The following is a 27,612-nucleotide window of genomic DNA, read 5'->3' on the forward strand; positions in this document are numbered from 1 at the left end:
GGGCAGCAAAGTCAAATGACAAATTGTACATTTTTCCAATCCCGTGCTTTTTTTTTCAGGCACATTTGTCGTGTTTACGCTTGAAGAATCCTTGGTTTCCACTGGTGCCCTGCCTCCCTGGCTGCCTGCTGGGCCTAAGCTGACTCCCCGCTGTGGCTGAGCATCAGGGAGTTTTTTTTTTCTCTTTTGATGTGTTTTTCAGATGGATTTTTTTTTTTGTTTTTTTTTCTGGAATACAGTTGCAGTTGGTTGGAAGCACAGATGTAAACACTGGAAAGCTCACCGGCAATATTTACTGTGAACATTTGCAGCTCTAAAAATGGAAACCGAAGCTGGAAAAATATGGATAGTAAGAATAATGCAACTTCAAGAAGAAGGACTGGGAAAATACTTGGAAAATTCCTTGACATATAGTCTCTATGATTTCCCACAAAATATAAAGATATTCCAAAGAAAAGAAACTATATTGGACTTCCTATTCATCACTTTGACCGACTCTGTTATAGATATTCTGACAGAGTATTTTTCAACATCTATCCAACCGTCTTTCAGACTTTAATCTGAATTAGTGTAGCTGGAGCTGATCCCAGCTTGCATTGGACAAAAAACAGAGGCCGTCCTGGACAGGGCGCCAATCCATTAAAACACATTCACAAGCAAATACAGTCACCAATAAATCCAACATGGAAGCTTTTGGACATGAGACGAGAAACAAACTCCACAGGGAGAACATGCAAATGCCACACCAAGAACACTTAAAAACAGACCATGTAATCCAACAGTAAATGTAGCGGTAAATGATTATAGAAATCAGGATCACACTATAAAATCAATTGTGGATTTTACACGACAACATAACTCTGATTGGTTCTTGGTTCTGTATGACAGTTTTTCTTGATCGACGTCACGACCACTGGACACATCGGCCCTCAGTGGAATTAATTCAAAATGATGAAACCTCTTTAATTAATTCAGTCACTAAGCGACTTCTTGTTTAAATCCCCTTCAAGAAATCATAGCAATCTAAGATCCTGCACAAGCATCACTCACAGATTAGTAACAACAGATTCAGAATGATGGTAATTTCAATGTGAGCAAGACTTACAAAAGAAAAAAACAATCATGGGATTAGTTTCAGTGTTTAAGGGATGAAAATAAGTGTGATGCTACATTTCTTAACATTTCCACACAGTCTGTTCTCATCATGAACTGATGTTACAGTAGAAAGAATTTTTTTCTTGTAGTTATTTGCAATAAATGGTCTTAAAATGCGATTCTTCCACATATCAATTAAAACATGAAGAGTTCTGGTGAAAAAGCCCAAGTAATGAATCAACAAAAGGCATTGGATATTGTGGTATAGAGCCACATTAACCTGTAAAAACATTCAAACGTGAATGAAAAATCCACAGCGGCAAGACGGGACGAGCTTAGCGAGATCTCTGAAGACCAAGGGTTAAGAGTTGTTGAACTTTATAAAAGTGGAAAAGGTTACAAAGCTAGATAATCTGCAATTCAAAGTAGGACAAACTCTATAAATAGAGACCATTTATCACTGTGGCTACTCCTCCTGGAAGTGGGAACTCAGCCAGAGTGAAAGTAAAGGTTCAACACAGGACGCTCAGATCGGCCAACAAGAAGAGAAACAGGTGAAGACTTGAAGCAATCATTGGAAATAGTTAACGCCTCTGTTAATGAGTCTGTAAAACATTAAACAGACGTGGTGTAAATAGTGAGATACAATGAAGAAATCACTGCTACTGATGAAACTTGTCCTAAACCTGGACATAAATCCACAACAGAATCACTTCAGAAACAAAATAAAAACCTTTTTGGGATCGGCCCAGTCAGCAAACACTTCAATCCACTGGAGCTGAAATTCCCACCAGAGTCCTGAGCAGCTACAAATAGTGCTTTTGTTGAAGTTACTTAATAAAGATCAAACAGGTATTAAATCCAAGAATATACTTCATTAAAAAAAAAGAAAAGAAAAAAACTTGCATGGAAAATAAACATGCAATATTGATTTGAGTGAGATATAGATTGGACCATATTTTATGGCCAATTGAAGAAGAAAACTCGGTCTAACTCACTTTTTCCTACCATCATATGTCGTCTGTCTTTCTTCCAATCCAAAAGCAATATTGACACACTTAACAATTTCCAGGTTTCTCAAAAGAAATTGACCAACTCTGACTCGCCGAGGGAACGGAATGAACCGATTCAGTCACTCAGTCATATGTCTTGGAACAGGTTTTCCTCCTCATCCATGTTGACCTGATTCAATTACTCTGAGACGTCTCCGTCCTGGATATACGTCACAACATTTCCAGGTTCAGTGACCGAGTTCCCTGAGTTCCCAATCAGAGATGGCTACGAGCAAAACAAAGTGACAGAAATGCGTAAATGAAAAATAGCACACATTTTAAAAGAGTTCGAATCCGTCCAGCTTCCTGCCTTTGCTCATGAGAAGCCCCACGGACTACATCCAAGGCACTGGCATTTAATGCGTAACTAAAAGAAGGCCACTTCAGAGAATCCAAACTCAAACTGTGTGTTATTCTTTCCTCTCACATTTCAGACTTGGGCACAGAGGCTGCTTTTGGAGTGTGGCGAGCATCTTATAATGACGAAGTGCTGGAGAGGGATGACGGACACATTTTCACTCTCCGTCTTGTTTAATGAGTCGGGACAAAGTCGTCCCACATTGTTCTTCCGACGCCCCGCCACCCTCAACGCCAGTCGCACACCCACAGACACAATCCGTGCTCATGAGCACCCTGAACGGACCCGGGCCTCGGTGTAAAACTACAGCAACTCTGCCGTGATTTCACTAAACTAGGTCAGTGTGTCTTATTTGATCCAAAACTTGGATTCCTTCCCAGATCGGATGCTTAAATTTTCCTCCGTACCTCAGAAATCCTACCACCAAGGAACTGGCTGAGTGAACTGAGGGCAGAAGCAGCGGCAGAGGGAGACGATTTGTAACGGAGGACGAAATCTGACATCTCTTGTCTTGTAGCTGTCAGCCCGATCATGACCACGAGCTCCTCGTCCTCCCTCCGGCTCGGGCTCTCCGCTCCTCTGTACCTGCTCCACGCTCAGCCACTTCGGAGGCAGGTGAAGGAGCTCCTTGAGAACACACGGCGCACTGCCAGAGGGCTGTTCAAATATTTACCCCGCGGATAACATTTCCTCCCAGGCCCTAACCTGTTCGCTGCCGTTAATGAGTTTGTTTTGCTAATACCTGCGAATGTTTGCGTTTACAAGCCACTTAGAGCGAAGTGCCTCAAAACCGGAGCACGCATTTTCAATTCGCCTTATCCTGACAAATTAATTAGAATGTAATGCAAGGCTGGGAGGAAGAACACACTCCGGCGCCGAATTACTGCAGTGTTACAGTTCATTAAGGGAAAGCCCCGTGACTCCTCCTTCCATGAATCCGCTACACAATGACGAGTGTGAATCATGAGTTGACGTTACGGAGGAAACAATGGGCCAAATAAAGAAAAAAACTTTTGTCATAGAAACAAAGAAATGAGGTTTGAGCGGAATACCGTTCCAACGCTCAATCTGTTTACTCAACACTTCGTCGGGTACGCCGAACACAACTGGCCCAATCACATGGCAAACTTAATATATTACAACACGGAGAAGCTCAAAGCAAGAAAGAAAATGAAGAAAGGTGATCCAGGTGACTCTCAATGGCTGTAAGAGATGCAAGAGTGAGTTATGGAAGTATTTCTCCTGCTCTACTGGGATTTTCACACAAACTCACCTCCAGGGTTGGAGAACGGTCCAGTACAAGAAAAAATATCCACATAGCTGCAGTACTCCAGGTGGAAATGTGTTGTTGAAGCCTGTGGTCAGATTACAATGACCAGTCTGGTTTTAGATGATAGAAACTCAAGTAAAACTAACTAAACTAATCATACTAATTAACTAGAGTAATTTGGGTGGGTAGTTTTTGCGAAAAGTTGGTCAAATACATACATATATCCATAAAACCTAATTAATGAATACATGCAGATGAAAACATAACCTTCTCGGCCAACTTTTGTTGGCGAAGGTAATTACCATCGATCCCCTCGGGGGAAATTCTTTTCCCCAGTCCCTATTCTCCTGGGACTCCTGGGAATGTCTGTGTACTACATCCTTTTTCCAGGGTTTCTGCTGCTGGAGTGCAAAGGGATATCATTTTCAAAATGTTGCAGTGTAAATGCAAAACTTTGATGAAACAAAAAACACAAAAACTCAATGTGAAGGCCTGCTTTGTCACTACCAATGACCACTCTCCCAGGCCCTGTTGACACGCTTCCACCTTTCCACTTTTGTAAAATGGGCTTGAATGTTTCCATGAAATACCAGGTATTGGCACGCAAACTACAGTGTCTGTCATTTCCCTGCGTATAGTGATAGTTATCAAAACAATGCCTTCTGAATATGAAACTATTGTTAAATAATAATTAAAAAAAAGATGCCATTTCCAGTCAAGCCACCTTGTGTAAACAACATGACGTTTTGTTTGCCGTGTGGCTGCGCTGGAGGAGCTGTGGTGTAAACACAATCATTGTGATGACAGCATTTGATTTTTTTTGGTCTTGTACTTTTTAGTTCTCTACTGTCAGTTTCGTTTTTGGCAGCTCGACTGATTTGTTGAACATGTTATTTTTGATGAGTTAAAATATGTTGCTTTGAGATCCACCTAGTTTTATGCTCCCATTCTCATTGCAGTTTGGGGATTTTTGTTGATAGACAACAAATTCTAAACTATCGAAACGATATAAGAAGCAGAAATGATCAAAAGAGTAAATGGAGCGTAAGCTGGTTGGAGTTTTGCTCTGATTAATGACATTCATTTGAGGTTTTTGTCAGATTACGGTTTTCCAAGTAATAAATTGTTAAGGCAACTGAAGTCCTATCTCTTTTGTGTTTTCTGTTTAGCGCTCACTGATCAGATATTGTTTATAAACATGGTCCACAAGCAGTGCATCAATAAAAACCATTAAATCATCAGTCGCTTCATTTAACTACATGATATTTCTTTTAAGAAGCCTTGTAGAGAGTGACGTCTTACAACCATGTATATGAACACGAAGGTTCACCATGGAAGTGATCAATAATTGTGATTACGATATTGTCTGTGCGGTAAGGACGTGCAAAATGTAAAATCTTGTTCCAAAGTGAAAGAAAGAAAGTGGAGGGAGGGAGCGACTCTGGCTGCCGTTTCCCTGCCTCTCCTGATCAACTCATCTTCCCACTTAATGAGGCGAGGAAATGCTAATCTGCAGCTTAAAAGGCCTTTAATTTGCTGTCATTTACCAGTGTTAAAATCATCACAAGCTGGATAATCTTAGCCCTCACACATCCTGAGTGTGTTTACACTGCTGACTCGCAGCTGTCTGCGGGGGCTTTTGATTTAAAGATTAGTCCGGGCTCGGAGATATCAAAGTCAACAGTCCGTTCTCCACTAATCCACATTTGGTCCCCCGAGGGGAGGGGAGCCCGGCCACTGCCTGGCTTATCTGGAGCAATATTACTTTCAAACGCTCGCTGCGGTGTGCTCACCGAGCACTTCCTCTAAACTGTGTCTGACCGGTGGGCTTTTACTGCGAGACAATGTGTTATGAAAGCAGTCCGGGTGTACGGGACTGCCTCCACGTCCCACTGCTACCAATTGTCCTGACCGCACTCGCTGCAAACCGCTTTCCCTGCGAAAACACTGCTCTGCAGAAACCACCGGGCGGACGGAATCAATTAACACTAATTAGCGAGGACTGGGCGTTTGCAGCAGAGGCAAATGAGATTGGATTTGGCTTCTGGTTTGAACTCGAAACCACAGAAGCCACAAAGAGGCGACTGACTCTCCAACATGTGGCAGGCATCAAGGGGTCACTTAGCAGCCTGCAGGAGGGAAACGCCACTGTGGTAATAGAACCTCACCAGCCAACGGATGTGTGTAGACTTAATGGTGCAAACAAGTTGAAAATGTGCATACATATGTGTGCATACATATCAACATACAGAGCATATGCAAGGTGAAAATATGGATGAATAGAGTTTGAAACAGTTGAGGGAATTTGTTTTTAAACAACTTTCAATCTGTAATCAATATAGTAAATCACAACATACGGTAATTTTCAGCCCGTTGAAAACAAGTGAAAACAGAGAGCTTTTGTTGCATTTTGGGGGTGTGTTTATACAACGACTATGCTTGAAGCCACTTTGAATGCAACTTTTTGAAAATGGCTCCCAGGGTAGACCTTTTTGAAAACGTAACTTTTCTGAAACGCTGTTACTGCGCATGCACACCGCGGCCGTAGTGAACAGTTCTAGTGTACAAGTAGCAAGTAGATGGACAATAACAACGTTTGCCTCCAGTGTCATGACTCCCAGCCCATGTTCTCCTGGGATTTGGTAGTTGAGAGCTGATAATCACCGTAATAACAATCCAAGTTGGTCTTCTCTCCATACAAATGCCCGTGTACTCCCATTGTTAATGTTTATAGTGCATTATTCCCTGCGTGCATGTGTTTGTGGTTTCATTACAAAAAGAAACTGCACCCACTACTGGCCCAGCATGAAAGTTGCATCGTTTTCAGGGTTTCTGCTGTTTCCGTCTAAACAGACATCAAACCGTGTTGAATGTTGTTGGAGAGTAATGTCTTTCAATGTTTCTAACCACACTAAAATGTCCCAGGGTTTGTCATTAGACTTGGTACCAGTTCACCGACAATCTACCTGCTTTTATGGTTTCGTAATTTGACACGCGAGGAGACTCACCTGACTGTAAAATCTTTGCTGCGTCTCGGACAGCCGCAGAGACCAAAGCAAAGTGTCTGTAGAGCGGGAAGCACAAAACCCTCCGTCCAAACGACACCAGGACGTCTTGCGGGCAGCTGTACGTCTGCGGGGCGAAGAATAGGATCGCCGTTAAAAACACACAAAGTCCCACAAAGAAACCAGACAGCGGAGGCTCCAAGTGGAAAGAAAAGACAAAGAGAAACATAACGCTGCAGCTGGAGAGCTGGGTTCAGGCTCACGGTGGTGTGCATTGCAGTTGATGGTGCTCTAATTAGTCCACTAATAACTACTCATTTAAAGAGCTGGCAAAACAGGGGCTCACAACCCTTAAACACCTCTGCAGCACTGGCCTGTTAATTGCTCCTTCTCTTTTAATCACTGCCATCACTCTCAGATGTGCTCTGCGACGAATGGGCAAAAAGAAGGCCCGGAGATTCTGCTTTATTCACTGAGTATCCTGCCTTTTCTTTCCCCCCCTCCTTCCGCCGGGCTTGTTAAGGACGCGTCGTGGGGGCTCACGGGTGCGTGTCATCGGGGATCATGCTCTCCCCTGGGCTTGTTTAGTGGGAGTGTAAAAAAGCTCCACTGCTGCAGAGGTGGGGGAGGAGGAAGACTCGCGGTGACACCGGCGCAGTCGACTGAGGACAAGTAAACACGCAGCAGATGGAGGGAGGGTGGTGCGTGGGTGGGGCGAGGCGGCGGCGGCGGTGGTGGAAGAGGGAGCGTCGAAGAGAGGGAAGAGAGATACAGCAGTGAGGAGAAAGGAGCAGAGCGGATATCGACGGTGACACGCAAGACAGACAGGCAGTCAAAGACAGAAAGGAATCTATTGTGAAGAGGAGGAAGAGGAAGGCAGGGGAGGGTGAGTGAGGGGCCCCGTCAATGAGAGCTGACAGCTCCACGGACTGACTGACGAGCAGCAAAGGGCTGCCAGGCAGGTGAAGACTCCTCTCTACTTCACTGTCACCGCCGGCAGGAAGTCTCCTCCCTCTCCTTCCTCTCCTTCCTCTCCTAACGCGGTCATCCTCAAGAGAAACCCGCATCTCCAGCGCGCTGGGCCTTGCAGCGCCTTTAATGAGCACACGGAGGGATCCTCCCGCTCATGAAATATTCAAATCAGCTCCGGGACACATTTAGCACATCTGCAGCGTGGCGTGAACCGAAACGTGCCCCTAATATTTATGACGGCTCGCCCGCTCATCTGCATCATCCATCTCGGCAGATGTACGAGTGCGTGCGCGCCGCCGTCGGTTGTAAAACTACCCCCCCCCCCCACCACCCCCAGCGAGCCGCCGCGATAAAAAGAAACTGATACGGGTCTGCGGTGAGCAGAAGCGCTGCGGCTTTCGCTGACTGACTGCCAGTAGAGATTCGAGCTTGATTTATAGCTTTGCGCTGTGGGATGTCGGCGCAGCAGCAGACGTGCGCCTCCTCCAAAAAAAAAAAAATGTGACTGCGCTTCGGGGGCTACAACTCAGTTACACATGGTGGGTTTCAAAGTGAGAGGAGTCGTTTTCTTTCCAGAAGATAAAGAGACGTCTGATTTCTGTAGATTTCCGGTAAAAGTGCTTTAAAAGGAGAGGAAGCACATTCTGGATTTCAGCAATATTGTCAGTGACCAGTCGTGATGAATGTGCATTAAACCACAGACCACTTCCCAGAGAGTGTTTGAAACCTGCGCTGCTTTTAGTACAGCGGAGACAGTGGATGCACAACGTCTATTATTATCTTATTATATCTTGGTTCTATAACAATTATTTTATAAATCCATATACATCTGAATGTTGTTTTTTTTATAAAATGAGCATTTCTCAGTTAAATACCAAATCTCAGATGTATATCAGAGATTATTCAGTAAACCTGTTCGAACCTGCTTCTCTAACTGAAACAAGATAACTGATGTTAATTCAGTTCTTAATTTAAGACGTATTAATGACTCCGACCAGTTTGATGAAGGATCATAGTTTTTTTTTCTACATTTCACTCATGGAGCATCTAAAAAATGAGAGTGAGGCATTATGTCATTCTTTAGGAACACAGAGCAGGAGGTGACAGAGGAAAAGTGTCATAAGAGAAGACCGAACGAAGAGCTGTGGATTCTTTCAGTCGTGAAGCAGTCATCATCAGCCCCGGGGGGGGGGGGACAACAGTGTGGATGGACTGGGACTGATGGTCACTTTCGAAATCGGACGCACGCGCACTACAGTAGTATGAAGAAGAACAGTTTATATATCGTCTTTGTACAAATACAACACAATTCTTTTTGGCAGTAGTTCTTCTGCACACGCATGAGAAGGATTCCTTCGAAACAATAAAAGCGCTGTGTGCTGTTCACTCTTGAATCTAACGGCACTTCTGCAATGAAATGTACATTTACTACACCGATTCATCTGAATCATGTTCGGAGCCATTTTATTCCTGAGAAACAACAGATACTGAAATGGGCCAAAACAGCTCAAGACCGTTTAAAGGTGCTTCAACGTTTCAAGGATACCGTTCTCTGCATGCATATGAAGCTCGTTTTATTAAAAAAAACAGCGCCCACCAGCCGCCCAACATGAAAACTACATCGTTTTCATTTGTGACGTTTCCATGTATAAACAGACATCGTTTTGAAAAAGTTACAGTGTAAATGCAAAATTCTTCTGAAACGGAAACGAAAAGCTGTTTGTTGTCCAGCTGTGGTAAGACTGCTTATGCAGCTCGTCTCAGCATTTTTTTTTTATTTCCTTTAATAAAAGCAGCTTGTATCCTTTGTGTATTGCAGGAATGCCTATGCTTGGTGTTTGTTAAAAGGGTTAGCGGTTAGCATTCTCACCCCGCAGTGAGACGTTCAAGCTGGGCTGGAGCATGCAGTGGACAGGTGTGGGGCTTTTCTCCAGGTACAACGTGCATTTGAGGAGGTCTGCGACTCTAAAATGCCCCTGCATGTCTCAATCTAGGGTTGAATAGAAAGCTTGAAGACAAACTTTTACTTTTTAATTATTCAGTATTACCATCCAGCCTGGAGGTAAAATAAGGAGAGTAACAAGTATGCTGGCAAAACTGTCGATATTTTGAAGTGGATTATTCTCAAGTTGTTGAGGAAAGTGTAAATAATTTTTTTTGTTTGTTGCTGTGGCCCAGAGAATACATGATCGGAATGTCTATATTTTCACAAAACCAAACAATAATTTCTATGAAAAATAAATAAAATCTTCTGAGGAAAAAAAAAACAGACTCATCCAAAAGAAAACTTGTCCTGTAGCTGTGGCATCTTGCTTGTAAAGATCCTTTTAGAGAAGTGAAGGACAAGGAATATAAACACAGATGATGGTTTGTGATGAAAAATCTACTGCAGAATTACGGTGAATGGGTTCAATTCTGAGCATGACAACACTATACGGCGCAGACAGCCAAGAAGACAACAGTGTTGCTCTTTAAAACCAGTGTTGGACATGGAGCAGCATTGTATTTGTGTTTTCTTTCATTTCCCTAATTGATCAATTAAAGCTGATTAAAAAAAGTTCTGGCATCGGTTCACGCTGAACTTTTACAGGCGACGGAGACCGAATCCACAAATAAAAGCAAATATGACGAGAACCAAAACAGCGTTCTTCTCGTAGGCGTACCGGAGCGGCAAGCTTTTCACTGTGTGGCGGCGACAAGACCTTTCAACTTGAGTTCTAAATATGCATTTGTAACTCGATGGAAACCAGCCCCATCTGTGAGGGAGCGCTCGCCCGTGGATAACTGGAGGAGCATTTTAAAAGCAAAATGCCAGAAATATAAGGAGGGAACAAGGAAAACCGAGTGTGGAGGTGCTTATTTGCTCCAAATAGCCAACAAATGGACGTTTTTCCTTGTTGGATCACTTTTGAGCTCACGAGAGCTACAGTTAGAGCTGGAGATGCTTCAGTTTGGTTGTCGATCCATCTTGCTGTCTCAATCCTGAAACACTCGTCTTCTTTCTGACAGAAACACTTTGGCGATTTAAGGCTTCCCCACACTGTCAGATTTCAACAATCTTTAGCAGTCTCAGCCTCTCACACCGCACGAGAAGAATATAAATATTCATGTCTGCAGACTGTTTAAAAAAAAAAACCCAACTGATTCAACAACCGTGACAAAGCTTTGAACCTCAAACTGGTTCAGGCAGCTGGGAACTCAGACAGTTGCCAATTCATCATCAGAGCGTTCTCATATGAATGACAAACATCTGAAAAGGTCCTTGTAATATTCCTATTATAAATAGATTTTCCCTATCTACATAATTAAATCCTGTTTTAGATGGCTATAGGCAATGGAATGTGGATGCTTTCCATATAATTGCAATACGGTTGGGCTAATCTTCCCAAGATGCAATAGGAAATCCGTCTCCACATGTAAACAGACACATCATTTTGCATCGGGTGACTTTAAGGTCACATTAGATACTTTGAAGGTGTAAACTGAAGGTTTCAGATGTATTTTTCTCACCCTAAAGTGGGATCTTACCCATTTACCAGTTACTTATGAAGGCACTGATAAGACCTCGACTTGCTTCTCAGACAAAACCCTGAAATAAATCCCGATACGATCAAATTAAAAACCGCACTAAGGTTGTTCACTTGCTGTAAATGCAGAACAGAGCTGCTGTAAAACGTCACTCGAGTGGGTAATCTGTGCTAACTTTAATAACCGTCTCGTTGCGAGTTATTAAAATCTCACCGCGTTCGAGCACATTTGTAATAATGTTTAACTATGTGCATCGTCTCCATTAAATGAAGAGTGTAAGCAAACAGTTATAGGCAATAACGTCCTCACCTCCAGCCAGCACAGAGTCCCACTGAGTTTCCTGATGGTCCACGGCGACTCCACCTGCAGAACGAGAGCATTCCTCATGAAGTGTACCAAGAATGTGTGCTACAATAAACAAGACTCTTTCCTTATTGTCCGGTTCCAAATCTAATCTGAAGAATTAAAACTGTCAGAGGTTAGGATTTCAATGTGCCGTATGTGATATTCACATATGCAACCGAGTGCCTCTTACAATAACATCAGCCTTGTTCAGCTGGCCTCTCGGCAGCTCCCTCAGAGGAGTGACACAAAGAGGCCCGGACTGAGCTCTGGGATCTGCTAGTAATCTCTTAAAGCTCTGAACAAAATGGAAAGGGGCTTGTTCTGAAGCATGTGAGGATCCAGGGCTTTGTCATTCCGGGCGAAGTGGTGCCGAGCGCACACACACACACACACTCACGTTGTGATCGCCCTCGGTGGAGCGCACTTCGTAGCAGTAGGCCAGCAGGACGTCCAGCAGGCCGAGCCACGCGTGGCGACGGGACGCCTTGTCCAGCAGGTACGAGCGGTTGGTGAATTTCCTCAGCTGCTCTTTCTCGTCGTCGGTGAAGGACACGGCTGCAAGAGAGCGGGACTTTCTCGGTTAAATGGTGGGTGCGCGGCGCGGTGCGGTCACAGCGGTTGGGCTGAGGAGTCAGAGACATTTCCCGTGCATCACTTCATAACCTGCCCGCGCCGCCACACACACATTGCTTCAGTAATGCTCCTCGGCCGCGAGCGAGCAATTTTCACATTAAACACATACCAAATCCATGATGTTTCAATATGGTTTCACTGGGAGGATAAACACCTTCATAAAAGTAGGCTTGGTTCACTAAGTCTTAAAGATTAAATCCACACTAAGCTGGATAAATAGGAGACACATGCCGGTTCGCTTTAGTTGGAAGCGAACTGCGATTTGAGATCTTGGGTTAAACAGGGACAGGTTTGTGACCACTGTTACTCTGGTTTTAGCTAAATCCTTCTGATTTGTAGCATTTATGTTACTTGATGCCCCAGATAAAAACAACAAGCCCATTTTTAATCTCCCCCTTGCCATACTACCATCACTACAAATACAGTACAACACTAAAACGTTACGATGACAACACTGGAATAGTGTTCCAATGACTTTTTCACATTGAAACAGATCTCTCAGTTACAGTTAGGCAATATTACAAAGTGAATCTATTTGGAGTTCATGTAATTAGACAAATGCCTGATTGTATCTGATTTTAGATCAAGCCTTGTGAATTTTTTTTTTTTTTTTTACACCTTGTGTATTTCATTTTAACATAAGCATAGATTAATGGGAGCCTTGGCTGACTGAGGATGACGTTCTTCTGGCACCATTGCACCAGCGCCTCTCGCACACACTGGAACGTTTTGCAGCCAAGTGTGAAGCACCTCCAAGTCTGACTCAATGGTCATTTACAGGAAATGATGGCTCGCTCACTTTATGTAGGAAAACTAAGCAACTGAGCTGGAGGAGTGTAGGTCTCTCGGAGTCATCGGACACACCAGCAGGTTCAAGAGTGATCATGAAATGGACTGCGAGCAGATGGCAGCAGCAGTGAGGCTGCCGTACTAAAGAGGGAGCCAAGCCAGGAGGCAAAGATCCAGGTTTACCATCCATCTTCTATACAGATTCATATAACTTAGGGATATGGAATTGATCTTGGCTTCTAAAAAGAGCGAAAGGCAAGGGACACCCAGGACAGGTCACCAGACCATCACCAGAGAAACACAGACACAACCACACACCAATCCACAGTTTGGATTGCAGACCAAGAAAGCTTGAAGACACACAATTGCCGTGCAGACAGAAGGGAGAACATGCAAAGTCCCACTTCTTTAATTAATTGGAGACTCTGAATTAGCCATCAGTGAGCATGTCGGGGAGTAATAATGTGTCTCTCATCAGCCTCGTCCCTGGAGACTGGCTTCTGCCCACGTCAGCTGGAATAAGCTCTGCACATGGTTCAATGGACAGACACATGAGAATCTATCAAAAACTACATGCGGAGATCAAGAAGTTCTCAGCCTTTCCTTTTTTGTCCCGTCGAGGTGGATTTCTGAAATGTGGATGCGCATCATTCTGGCACGTAAACTGCATCTGACAGTTGGCCGACAGAACGTCCCCACAATAAATCTACAAGCAACAGTCGTTCATGTGTGGCGATAATCTATAGGGCTCAGTCGCATGAAATGATCTGAAAAACGTCTGCTTCTGTGCTCCTGAAAATTCACTCACTGTTGCCTTTTCAAACAGACATCTGCTTAATGGGAGATCAGTGGCAAGCCTAATGGGGCGACGCAAACACACTTCAATCCCATTCACGCCGTCTGCATCGCTCAGTGTTGAAGGGTTCGCCCAAATGTCTGCAGCAGTGCGCTGTAACTCAACAGTTTCCCCGCTCCCTCCTCCACGCAGCTTATAAAACAGCTGAAACCAATTCCTCTCGCTGCATGTTCTCAACCCCGAGGAGCGAGGGGAGTGTGTGTGTGTGCGCGGGTGTGTGTATGTATGTGTGCGCACGCTTGCAGCGCTTCGCAGCGAATCTCCCCGGCTGCAGTGGGAGCACGGCTGAGCTCTGCTGCGAAGGAGATTCCTGCTGCATTACGTCAGGGTCTTAGATGGTACCTGACCACCCCCACCCGTTGTACAGCTGCAGACGGAGAGCAAGGCCAGGCGGACGCAATGATCCTGCACATGTGCACCCACATCTGCTCGTATTCTTCACACACGTCAAGACAGGGAATGACAATATAAATATAACACGCACAACTGAGACGTGACCTTAACGGAGTCAAAAGCAACAGATAGGTGCACCTGGAGTTTCTCAAACATGCAGAAACCACAGCGCAGAGACGCCGGAAGGATAAAAGAATGAGAGCTCAGGCCTATCTGGTATTAAACTGTATACAAGACAGCCAATCTGCAAATGTTGCACAACCACATTCAATTAAACCGAATATTCAAAGACAAAATGCCAAATCTGTAGAGAAGCAGAGCTTCCGACACGGCAGCCAGACGACACTGATGGATCTTCGACCAGCTCTGCAGACCTGATAGATTTAAGCACCGCCGCGGCCATTCGTCTCCACCACCCAGCCAGTCAATTCCAGCGGGCATTAGCGCGCCGCGTATGAAGGCTTCTGCTGATTGCAAATTAATTTCTGACCTAATTCCTCCAGTTGGAGCGGCAGCTTGGCTCGTGAGTGCTCTCTACAGGTCCAGATGGCCTGATGGCACGGAGCAAATATGCTTGGTCAAAAAAACGCAGCTGAGATTCTGGAGAGCTCTCGCGGGAAAACCGCAGACGGTGGAGGTTGAGGAGTCACCTTGCTCGAGTTTGTGCGTCGTCGCTGAAGCCGTGTTTAAGGATCCGTCTACCCAAACTGTAAACTTGGGTCGGGTAGCGACCAAAGCCAACTGGTTTTTAAATAGAGCCGCTGCATAGAAGCAGCAGGCAGACAGAGCGCCGAGCCATCGGGGGCCGTATAGCTGGTCCGCTGCAATAATGCAGGCCCCCTGTGGACAGCTGTGGCCTGTCAGAGTCCTGGCCCCGACACCGGAGAGCACAAAGCGGGGCACTTTCTACTTCATTAGCACTTGTGTCCACATCCATCTGTCAGGTGACATATCTAACAGCCTGAGCAGAAGTGAAGGAAGGGGGGGGGGGGGGGGGGGGGGGGGGGGGGGGGCATCTAAAAGCCAGGGGTCCCAAACATAAGGAATGCAAGAAACTCCCATCCAGCTCATCAAACCATCAAGCAAATTGTAAAAATAAAAAAAAAGTTTGAGCAACACTGAGCCCCAAAAGCCATGCTGTGAGTTCAAAAAGACATGCCTAATGCAGCAGCTACAGGGTTTTTTGGGGGAATATTTCATCGCGTTTTGTGACACAGTTTCATAAAAATTCGCTTTATGTTGAAATTGTAGTGATCGTCAGTCCCAATTGTTTATAGTCTTGTGAAAATATCGCCATTTTTAACATGCATCCTCTGCGCCACAACAAAAGAAAACTTTAAAGTTACATTTTAAAGGTTATTGTAGAACTACTTTACGTGTTCCGGTCCACTCAAGACGATGTTGTGGCCCGTGAGCTGAACTGTGTTGGACAGCGCTGCTGGAGAAGATGTAGTTTTCTGTGCAAAATGTACAGTGAACAGTTAAGATCTGACGGCGGCAAGCGGCTTACAGCTCATGACCGATGTCGTTCTTCACACTAAGCTGGGGCTAATGCTATTCCGGCTGTCAATCAAGCCATTAAGTTTAATTTGACCCATTTATCTATGCCCGGGCTCCCGACTGAGCCGCTCTGTCTTAGAATGCAGAATGAGGCGAGGGGGCCAGTCTGGGGGTGGGGGGGGTGGAGGTGGTAGTGGTGGTGGTGGGGGGGGGATTGGGGGGGGGGGGGGGTAATGCTCCTCGCAGGCTAAACTCAAGCTGATGCTAATGGCCTCTGCATAGCCTGAGTGACGGCAACTTGTCAGGCGCACGCACACACAGGCAGACAGAAACTGGCAGCGGCGCCCCCTCTCGCGATAAGGCTATCTGTTTAATCTAAATCCTCTCTTAAGAGTACAACACACGTAAGCTGCGGCTGTGAGAGGAGGGCCTGCTTAAACAGTGGAAGTGCCGGAATTAGCAGGCTGTGAGGACGGAGCCGGATGGCAGAGCTTCGGTTCATCAGATATCACTCCAGCGGGGGAGGCTGCAGCAAGTCTGGAGACGACGCGCAGCACATCTTAATCGGCATATATCGGTCATTAAGTTATCTCCAGTCAGCCGTCTCCTTCAGAGCGGTCAACAGGCAGGGGAGACATGTGGTGATTAGGAAAGGTCCAAGTTCAGCCCCTCATAATAAAGACATAAGTGTCTTTCCTGCCTGGATTGCCCCCGGGCACTTCAGCGCGACGTGGAGCCGACAAGCTGACTCTGTCCTTCCTTTAGAAGGAGGAGGGAGGGGAGCCGGTGAAAAGACAAATGTGTCCTTTGGGGATTCATATATTGTTAGAGAAAAGCGTCTGTGTCTGTCAGACACAAAGCACAGCGATCAGATTCTTGTCTGCGGGGCCGCGCACAGCATATTTCAATTAAGATTTGGGGAAATCTTTGCAATGGTGCTCAGGGGAGCAGTAAGATGATCACCAAGTGGAGTTTAATTCGGTCAACAAAATGCATAATTGCTCTGCTATTTCTGCAACCTTATGCCACCTTCTGGTAGTCTGCGGTCACTGCAGTGTTGGAAAGAGTAGCGGGTACTAATCCACATTTCCAACAGGGAATGGAACTGAACGTGTGAGATATTCTACGTATGAAGAGTGAAGGTGTTCAAATAGAAAACAAATCATCAAATAATTGCCAGACACTGAAATGATAGTTTTTCATTGGCCTTTCTGGGAAATTTTAAAAAAGGAAAAGAGAAAGATGTGACTGACCAAGGTGGGCTTGGTACTGCAGGTCTCAACATGTTCCACATTTCCTTTAACCTTTGTTAAGACTGATGTGGTTTTTCTGTTATTTTGTCCATCTATTTTTTGTTTTTCTGTTTTGCTCTTTTTACCATGATTAAAATTGACTCACTGTATGTACTTTTTTCATAGTATAAGCATGTATTTGCACATGGTCTGTTGAAAAAGCCCAACAAACAAAGTTCAAAGAAAACTAAGAGAATAAACTAAGTGAGAAATTGTATATATGATTGGATTTGTTTTCCTTTTGCAAGTTATTGCAGATCTGTTTATCTTAAATGAAACAAAAACCCACTACGTGTAACAATTAAGCGTACATTTTTTTGTGTCTGCTAAACTTAAGTCATCATACAACAATGCCAAGCCCTTTTCATTTAGTTTTACTCCCTTTTTGGTTCAGAACCTCTCGGTTCTGCATGGAACCTGTCTACGTCTTTGACCCAGCCTTTAAACACTGGAAAATCTAATTACATATCGTCACTTTTTCATATCAGCCAAACAACTTCTGGTTCAAATGACAGTGATCCCAATCTTAGATTATAGTTATTTAATATACAGATCTGCCTGAAAAACTCTCCTTCCCAAGCTATTTACGGTGCTGCGATCCACTTCAGGGTCGGAGCTACGTTCAGCACTCCCCATTGTGGCCTCTCGTCTTGCTAATCTGTCCCTGTATTGCTGGGAAAACTATCTTATAGCAACAGTCCCTTCTCAATATTCACAACACAAAACTCTACGTTCCAGTAGATTCATCATGCAGGTCATAGCAAAAGTCTGGACATCCTTTGTTTGCTTCTCATTTCAGTTTTCTGCTGCAAATCATCCGTCACAGACCTGAAAACTTTCTTCTTCAAATCCACAAATACCATGCAACCAACAATGAAGGATCTCTGCAGTTGCTTTTAGATTTTATCAAGTTGCTTCTTAAAATATATCACTGTAAACACTATAAACTTTCTTTTAAAAAACTTTTTATTGTATCATTGGACGTCTACCTTTGTTTCCGTTAGTCTTTGTGTCTCTTCGCTGCCTCTCGTCCAGCCGAGAGAGGCAGCCAAATATAGGTATAATGGGTCAAAGATCTCATTTTCACAGGTTGTTGACAGGATGTCTTGAACTCACCGGACTCCCCCTGCTGCTCTGTCGGAGGACTCAGCTTCGTCCACCACGGCTTGAATTTCAGCAGCCCCTTTATCTCATCGTCCTCAAATAAATCTGCCCTGCAATGACAAGGTGTGGGCAGACGGAAACAGCATTTGGGGAAAGAAAGGCTTGAAGTGGGGATTCAGCTTTGCTGAGCTTACAGATAATGGTCAGGTGAGAAGGCGGAGGCCTCTGCCTCCAGCCGGGCCCGCCTCCTCTCTGCCGCCGACGTCCCCTCTGGGTTCTTCAGGTCGATCACGTCACTGAGTTCTTCCTGCCAGCACAGTAACAGCAGGGAAATCTGACCTTACCAACTTCATATTTAAATAGAAAATGTGAAGACCTTCATTATTTTATGATTTCATTGATCGAAAAACTGTTTAAATTCTAAGTGAAAATCGATTGGTCAAGGTCAGAATATCCTGCTGTTTTAAACAAGCAGGCAACGTCCAGCACAAAGCACAAGCTGGGTGGACCTGGTAGGAACTGGAACAAATGAGGCTATGAAGAAACTCAATGTGGGGTAAATACTTCATTCACATGAATGACATTTGCGTCTTAATTAGGTTTCGTGAATAGTAACTTTTCTGAACCACGACCGTAGAAAACAATTCTTCTGCACACACCAATAACAACAACGGCGGTCTTTGGAGTGTCGTGATTCCTTGTTCTCTCACATGAAAACACAATTTTCCACGTAAACACACTTCATTTTTTAAAAAGTCGCTTTATAAACAAGCAACTATTCTCAAGCAAAAATGTCAAATCAAAGCGTTGCCACGTAGAGCAATGCACTATATCACTGATTAGAATTAAAATTCCTATTATTCCTCATCTCTTCCATATCTGCTTGTATTTAATGGTAGCCGGCATCACACTGCGAAAATAAATATGACTTCACTTTCGAGGACTGAAATGAATCCAAATGATGAGTAGGAACTAACAGAACCAGTACAGACTCAAGGTTTGGTCCTACCTGCAGCCTTGCGAACACTCCGGACCGCTGACTGGCGAAGCCATATTGGTGCAGCGCCGCGAGCTCCGCATCGGACGTCTCCTCGTAAACCTCCTGCTCCACCTGCCAGTCAAACTCCTCTTCGTCTTCCTCTTCATTATCTGCCACACTCTCGCTGCATTCTTTAGAAACGTTAACAAACCCCCGGTCAATTCAAGGTCAACGTCTCGTCCCCCCCCCTCACTGACTGCCGCGTTTAAACTCAAAATGGGCAAACAAATAAATCGGACTCGCCTCCGCTCACGTCCTCCACCAGTGGTTTGGCCGAGCGTGAGCCTTTTGGCGCGAGGAGGCTCGTCAACATCTGAAGCCCCTCAAAGTGCTCTCCGGGGGTCTCCTTGGGGACATGAAGGGTGAAGAGGCCTACGACAAGGCAGAGCACGAACATGAGAAACTTCTCATTTATTACCATGCATTTTGTGCAGAGGTCGTCTCATTAAACTGGAGACGTTTTATTAAAAAAACATGAAAACATGAGTGAAATCTGACTTAATGGGATGTAGAATTGATTTTTTTATTAATTGAAGTCTTGTGTGACCAGTACAACATATGTTTGGTAAAGTCACAGCAAACTTATAATTGTTCACATAAAGGTGTTTCTGCGCCATTAAGGGAAAATAGTTTATATAGGTTATATAAAAATGGAATAAAAATATGAAATAGTTACAGTTCAATCGTACCATTTGCACCAAACCTGAACACAGTTCTTCTAATTTAAATATAAATGAATTCAATACTATTTTAAAGCGTGACTATCACTCCGTCATATCTTTTCCATTTACATTTAAATAAAAGGGGAAGAACCAACTGAGGAAAAGAAAAGTCATCAGGTGGAAAACTGCAGAAAGGAGCGAATTCAGGGGTAGTGGCTAGTTGTCTCAACCATTTTTTTTTATGTGTTATTAACCTTCTTTCAAAGACATTTCTTACAGGTGAATAGCTGAGCTCCAGTTTGTAGATGTAAAAAAAAAAAAATTACATTTTCATCACTCTGCTGAGAAGTTCCTCAGTGCAACTCTGATTTCAGAGCAGTGACGACTACGAGCATGATGTGGAACTTCACGAGTGGCTGGGACAACATTTCTAATTGGCACCAATTGGCTCCGAGGTGTTTCGAAACTGTGAAGAACCAAAAACTCAATCCTCCCTTTACTTGGTATTCAAAAGGTACATTTTGGTCAACTTCAAGGTCCTACCCACCGTGTGACATTGTGTTTTAGGCCCCGTCTACGCAACAAAGTTTAAAGTGAAAACAAATCGGTTTTGCATTTTTGTTTCAGAAAAGTTTTGCATTTGCACGCCAACATTTTAAAAACTGTGTTTCCATGGAAAGGGCAAAAACGTCTAAAAAAAACCTGTATTTAATGAAGCAGCATTAGTGGGTATTAGTTGTTTTTGGAATAAAAACAAACAGACATGTGCAGAGAACAATATAGGAGAAGCATCAACAATAGCGAGGACACGGGACGTTCATATGGAAAAGGTCAAGTACTGTTACGGTGACTCTGAATTTTAAAAGTACCGAGTCCCAGGAGAATGTGGACTGGCAGTCAGACCCTCTGAAGGCTGCCTTTGTTATTATTGTTCATCGACTTGGGCGTGTGCAGAACAACTATTTAGTACAACCGTGTTGCACATATGCTGTAGCAGCGTTTCAGAAACATTGTGTCCCCCCCCCCTCCGTTTCCACGGAGACAATGTCACAGCCTTTTCATAAAGTTGCGTACTCAGTGGATTCAAGCACCAGTTGTCATGTAAACGGACACGTAAAACACAACTTAAGATTTCGTGTAACAAAATGTTTTTACAAAATGTTGAAATTGTTTGATCGTTTCAATGTCACATGCAGTTTTATATTTTAATTTGCATTTAGAATCACCTAATATAAGAGCAGCTTTACAAGAGTAGTCCATGCTGTTTTCCGGACTTTGTTGTAACGTTGCAGTCAAGTGAAACACAACAAGGTTTTTCCATCCCGAGTTATGAATATCAAGCGCTGAAGCAACTGGACCGTAGACTTACTCTGTGGCAAAAAGATCCTATCTGGTATCCAGCAGAAATGTTGTCCCAGCCACTTTTTTTTTCACAGAGAAAGCGACTCTTTCCTAACATCTAATGACATGCTTTATTGTTTTTATTGTCAAACTTGCATCAGAGAAGCCATACTAATTAATAAACACCTTAAAGCAGGCACTGGATGGGGTCTTTGAAACACGTTCAAAGAGACTGATCACTGAAACCAGATTAGAATTAAGTGTCTTTTATCACTAAATGATCGCTGATCAATGAGGCCATCTGCACACGCATTACTTTAAGCTTAAGGAGCTGCTATTAAAACTAAGGAGGCAGAGCACGATTGATGGCTTCAACGACTTGGCCACACCGCAGAGATAATCCCACGGTTGCCTAAAGACCTAATAAAATCTCGACCCAGCCGAGTGTTACGGCTCAGAAGTGCTTTACAATGGAAGCTGACTAATTGCTCGAGTTGCAGAATGAAGAGAGCGCGCCTGGATGTGGGATCTTAATGATTGCTCATTATAAGTCTAAACAAGGACACTCATTAGCCGAGCTTTATTAGCAGATGTTAGAGGCTTATTTAGACGCAGTGTGTTAACCGGGGACGTGCCGGCAGACGGGCAAAGAGGTGTCAGAGTCCATAAGGCAGACGCCTCGGTTAAAGACGACTTCATTATAACTGATTACGTTCCACACAATGTCAAAGACAGATCACAGCGACGGAAAGTAGTGTACCATCATGAGCGTCCCGCCAATAGTCATTATGATTTGCTCGTTAAAGAGTTGAAGAAAATCCCACATGGGCCGCTACAGTCGCCGAGGAAGAGGACCTATTACAGGGAGCCTGCAGGCTATGATCATTAGGACACTACAGATGGTTCCAGTGGCCCTTTAAAGGAGATGAAATAGCACGATCAGTTAAGTTAATTCACCACGGCTGGCTGACTGACTGAAGCGCAGACTTAAGACGCCCCAAGGGTCCATCGCTGACGGCTCCCAGTTTGTACATCTTTTCCAAGAGGAGGACTGACTGACTGGTCACCAGGACACAAACAGGCTCCACTTTCTGGAATAAACTCAGGAACCAAAAGCAGTGATGTCAAGACAAGTAAGTACAGAGCCTGCCAGGTATGTAGTCCACTCTAAAATCACTCAAGAAGAGTGGGGACTTGTTTCTCAACAATAGAGTTGGGCGGGTTAAGTTATTAATATTGTCTTGATTCACAAATCGATTAAAGCAGACAACTTCAAACTAAACAGTGCTCAGTCACTGAAACCTCCACTTTTTAAAAACAGCTCCCAAGGTGGAATTTTTTGAAAATGCCCCGACTCCATCTCCGGGGAAATGATGGAAAACGCGTCTTTTTTTCTGAAATGTCGCTATTTTAATTTATAGTTGATTCACCTGTAATATCAATTCAACTTTGTCGTCTATCTAAACGAATGTCCATGTACTCGCCCTTGATGGTGTTCATATCGTCTTGCTCTAACGTGTGTGTGTGTGTGTGTGTGTGTGTGTGTGTGTGTGTGTGTGTGTGTGTGTGTGTGTGTGTGTGTGTGTGTGTGTGTGTGTGTGTGTGTGTGTGTGTGTGTGTGTGTGTGTGTGGTTTCATGGTAACATTTCTACAGTTTCCATGGAAATGGACATCATTTTCAAAATGTTGCCGAGCACACGCAAAGTTTTCCTGAAAACGAAAACGCAAAATCTACGCGATTTCACTTGAAGCCTGATCGTGTTACTGAGGACTAACGTTGTGGACAATTGCTAACATACTCACAAAAATATATTTTTGTAGTTTTTGAATTGATATTTCTGCAAAACCTTCATATTTTAAATGTGTCTTTGTCATTAGTAATTAAACCTAACCAAATGATGAACTAGTTTTGTTAGCATTGCAGTACCTTCAGAATAAAAAAAATGCCAAAAACAGTACTTTGGAATTCATTGTCAAGTTTTTCCTCATAACAATTAATTGCAATTAAGTAAGTATGACAGAGCAATACTAAAACCACTCACAAAACTGTATGTGTGCTTTCAGAACAAGCTTCAACCCTCAACGTTATTGAGGTTTACATTAAAGAAAACCATCCAGACCAAAATGTGCCCGATCATTACTACTGTTCAGAACTCTGAGAACTAAAGCAACAAATTAGGGAAAAAGAACAAACTTGATCACATTTAATAAAAGGTACTACAATTTATATCAACTTCAAATGTGGTTTAAATGACCTTCCTTCCTCCATTACTTGTGACACCAATCATTTATTGATTTCTGGAAATTGGCTTGCGGGGAGCACAGGATGAGGATGTGAGCGGCGAGGTGCCACTTGATGATTTATCTCGCCAATACCGAGGCGTTATAATTGTTGCCTGGATTGAGCGGACTTCATGATGCATGTTGCTCAGGCAACAAATGACTCATCAATGTTTCGGACGTGCTCGGGGAAAAAAAATAAGCAGATTAAGATTCTATAAAACGTCCTTTTACTAAGAAATCCCTGAAACCAAACCACGTTCAAGATGACGATATTGATGACATGTTGTCTCTATGTAGAGTCAGATTAGATCTTATCACACAGACGAAGTTCACGAGTCAAAACGAAAGCTGACTGGGAGCTTTGATGAGCGCACTCCGAGCTCATTTTACATTTGATTATTAGACGACGAGTCCCACTGGCGAAGACGGAACAAACATTTCCATGTTTTCAACTGAACTTTTCTATACGTGGAGGGAAAATTGAGATGACATGACAGTTTGGCACAGCACACATACAACAATCACATTTAATAATGTTCATCTGAAACCAACAACAAAAAAAAACATCATCATCCGTGGACAACATCCACAGATCAACTGTATGCATGTTTTCTCAAACAAGGGACTGTCCAGTCTCAGAAATATTGACCATGGCAGAAGTCTCCTCGCCTCAACACAACTGATCGTAATGATTGGCTCATTATCTGGCTTTGTGGAGAGCCTGGTGTGACCTATCAGAGTCAAATGAGTAGAAGCTGGGGGGGGGGGGGTTCCCACCGGAAAGAACCAGTGGCGAGTTCGGAGCCAGGGCCAGACTTCACACCAGGTCTTTGTCACGAGATATCCAAAGACCAATGTTGAGTTGAATTGTAAAGTGGCAGCCAAAAACTACTGTATTGTACCACATTGTGGCTAACTTTGTTCGTGTTCTGTTAGCAATATAAATTGAAGATGAAAAGAAGAAGAAGCAGCATTGAACAACTTCTGAAAATGTCTTAACTGTCGTTAATGATGAAAGAGCATATCGATTGGAAAAAAAAATTTTTTTGCCAATTTTATTCTGGTTGTTTATTAAAACTAAATACAGTGAAGGAGCTTGTGAACATGTAGTATTCGTTAGTACTGCATGTCCGCAGCGTTTTAAAATTGCCCTTGTTATTTTGTTCCCTCTCCTCTGTTTCCACTTCATATTGTGGCAGCAAATACAATTTCATGATAAAGGAAGCATGTTTCAAATCTATGGGCAGGTTTTTGTACTTAAAGACCGTTAAAGCACTCAAGGTTTGCTCAAGGGTGTGAGCGAGAGAGAGGGTGCTTGCTCTCCAAAAAAAAATCTGCTCATACTTGCTACAGTATAGATTCGCCACTGAAATCTTTTTTATTGACGTAAAAACGTTAAGCGAAAGATCTCTCTGCCTTCAAATGACCGTCTTTACGCTCCGATCCTTGACTGTAAAAGCACATTTTAAGATGAGAATGTTGAAGCGGTTTACCTTCTCACCTACACGATGTGTACGACTTGTAGCTCAAAATATTGACGCCCCGTTTACGCAACACTGCAAATGTAAACGCACGTTGCATTTTTGTTTACGTTCAGGCGACAACATTTTGAAAACGATGTCCGTTTCCAAAGAAACTTCAGGCCACGAGTGGTGGGTGCTGTTGGTTTTGTAATGGAACCGCACGCATACACAAGCAGAAAACGACACCCTTCATTCCCCCCCCCGTTTCCATGGAGACTGAGCGGAAAGTTATCATTTCCAGTGGCTCAGAGCACCACTGTCGAGTAATCGAACAGCCAAGATGCAAACGAAATTTTCTATTTTCCTTTGAAAACACTGAAAAAGTGTATCTGTCAATCTCGGCTTAAACCACAAATAAACCTCTCAGTTAAACCTTTGAAAGCAGAATAAAACAATGCATTCAATCGAACCAAAAGCTGATTGATTGACGTGTCTATGGAGGACTAAAAGTGCAAAAATTAATCCAACAAATATACCATTAAATAAGTATTTATATGCATCATTAATTAATTAAAATTGGAATGTGGCATCCATTCATTAAAATACCAATTCATTTTGTGTAAGTAATTCAAACATAGTGATTTTTTTTTATACATGAATTAATGGTATGTTATTTAATGAACTACCCGTTTAAGTATTTATTCAATAATGTATTTATTTACTTCATTTTGACACATTTAGTCTGTTATATATGCTGCCCAAAGAAGGTCATTTATAAAAAGTTATGAAGGATCAATTCAATTCAATAAGCTTTATTTGTACTCATTCAGTTAGAACTCAATATAATTTATTGGCTTCAATTCTCACATGTTAAATGTTTGGGTACAAATTCGACCTCTAAACGTTTTGTGGCCCCCTCGACGATCAAACTTGCTCCTCTCATTCAGAGGTGATTAAATCTTCATGTGGAGAGATTAAAACAAAACAGTCTGTGTGAAATCAATATACAGTACATCACTTAGATTTCTGGACAAGAGATGAAGTGCTGCCAAAATGGAATGAAACAGCTGCCAGTGCTCGCTCACAGTTTAACAAGTCACACTTTTTCTCTGCCAGTATTCATACATCATGTCATCCTGTAGCCTACCTTTATCAATGTCAAATTTGGCCTTTTCTCGCCCATCCTCCACAATCCGCCCGGGGAGAGTTAACCTAAAAATAAAAGTATATTTCAGTTCAATGCATGTAGCTTGAGTTGCAAACAGCCACATGTGTTTACAGTAAACTCGCCTCAGAAAGTAAGGCTTTGCGTAGAATTTGAAATCCGTTCCGTCGATGTAAAGGTCGAACTCGGACGTTCTGGTGAAGGGAACCCGGATGCTGAGCATCAGGTAGTCCGGGTCCTGGCTCAGCTCAAACGCAGGGGTGATCATAGTGAGTGGAGATGTAATCCAGACCTGTGAGCATCATAATGAGAGTTATCATGAATTCCTCCACGTTGGGTCAGGCTGCATGTTGACTGCAGGGCGCCACCTGCTGGATGACTCTGCGCACACGCACGTCTGACTGTAAACACAGCTTTTTGGAAACAATTCTGACAGTCATAGGTTCGTAACCTTGAGAAAACTATTAATTAAAAACAGCTTCCGGTATGCCTTATGTTCGCTTCGAGATCCGAGCGCCAGACTCCATTCAAAAATCTACATATTTATATATTTCGAGGTTATTTAACTCATATTACGTTCATTATTAAAATGACATTTACTGAGTATGTATGTACAGTCAAGTGCAAGAATCTTCGGCCTTATTCTCACATTTATACAAGTAATTATTATAATAAAAACAGCGATGGATTAAACAAATCTAGACGTACACGAGCAAAACTTCTTACAGTTACAGCCTGCCACATGTAAAAAGTGATGTGTTTATTTACCTCTAATCTGCCCGTATTCAACCAGACAACCTCACACGCATAATGCATGAAGCCGTCATTCTCCACAATAACACTTTTGTCCACATTTTTCACATTTAATCTCCTTTTTGTACAGTTCGTCGTTAGCTCCTGTGCAGCATGCTAACGCACGTTTCCTCGTGTTTGGTTGTCGCAGCCCTGACAAACACAACAACGCCACAACAAAACGACAGGAATCCACCCTCATACAGCGGATGGACACTGTGGAGGCTGTTTCAGGGACAGTCACCGAGCAAAAAGCCCCGAGAAGAAGGGAAAATTGAATGTTCACTCACCAAAACAGTGCCAGTGTCTGCAGCCTGCTCTCAGTACTGACTGATGGAGCGTCCATGTTTTACCGTAATATAGGTAGAAAACGGTCACTACACTTTCTGGTAGGGCGCATATAACAATTACCAAAGTGGAGGACTGACAAGAGTTAAACTTTGTGTGTGTGTGTGTGTGTGTGTGTGTGTGTGTGTGTGTGTGTGTGTGTGTGTGTGTGTGTGTGTGTGTGTGTGTGTGTGTGTGTGTGTGTGTGTGTGTGTGTGTGTGCGTGCTTCTGGGACTGTATCTCCATGTATCTTCTACATTGCATCAAATCCTGTTCAGGGTTGCAGGCGGCTAAAGCCAATCCCAGATAATATGGAGGAGGGCAGGATGCGCCCTGGACAGGTCACC

At 43.4% G+C, this 27,612-nt stretch overlaps 1 protein-coding gene across 1 annotated transcript in view; it reads right to left on the minus strand.

Annotated features, from left to right (window-relative positions):
* The window catches only part of shq1 (SHQ1, H/ACA ribonucleoprotein assembly factor), a gene marked incomplete at its 5' end in the record, with an annotated part of 44,778 nt that extends 18,365 nt beyond the window's left edge, over positions 1–26,413 (minus strand). Inside the window, 9 exons of the mRNA XM_080494421.1 lie at positions 6,784–6,907; positions 11,590–11,643; positions 12,023–12,180; positions 18,205–18,302; positions 18,387–18,499; positions 19,202–19,362; positions 19,475–19,603; positions 26,128–26,192; positions 26,271–26,413. Coding sequence (XP_080350547.1) covers positions 6,784–6,907; positions 11,590–11,643; positions 12,023–12,180; positions 18,205–18,302; positions 18,387–18,499; positions 19,202–19,362; positions 19,475–19,603; positions 26,128–26,192; positions 26,271–26,413 — 1,045 coding nt within the window. The remainder of the gene's footprint in view (positions 1–6,783; positions 6,908–11,589; positions 11,644–12,022; positions 12,181–18,204; positions 18,303–18,386; positions 18,500–19,201; positions 19,363–19,474; positions 19,604–26,127; positions 26,193–26,270) is intronic.
* Positions 26,414–27,612: the final 1,199 nt, after the last annotated feature.

The sequence above is a fragment of the Blennius ocellaris genome (assembly GCF_963422515.1).
Source record: "Blennius ocellaris genome assembly, chromosome: 4".
Classification (NCBI taxonomy): Eukaryota; Metazoa; Chordata; class Actinopteri; order Blenniiformes; family Blenniidae; genus Blennius; species Blennius ocellaris.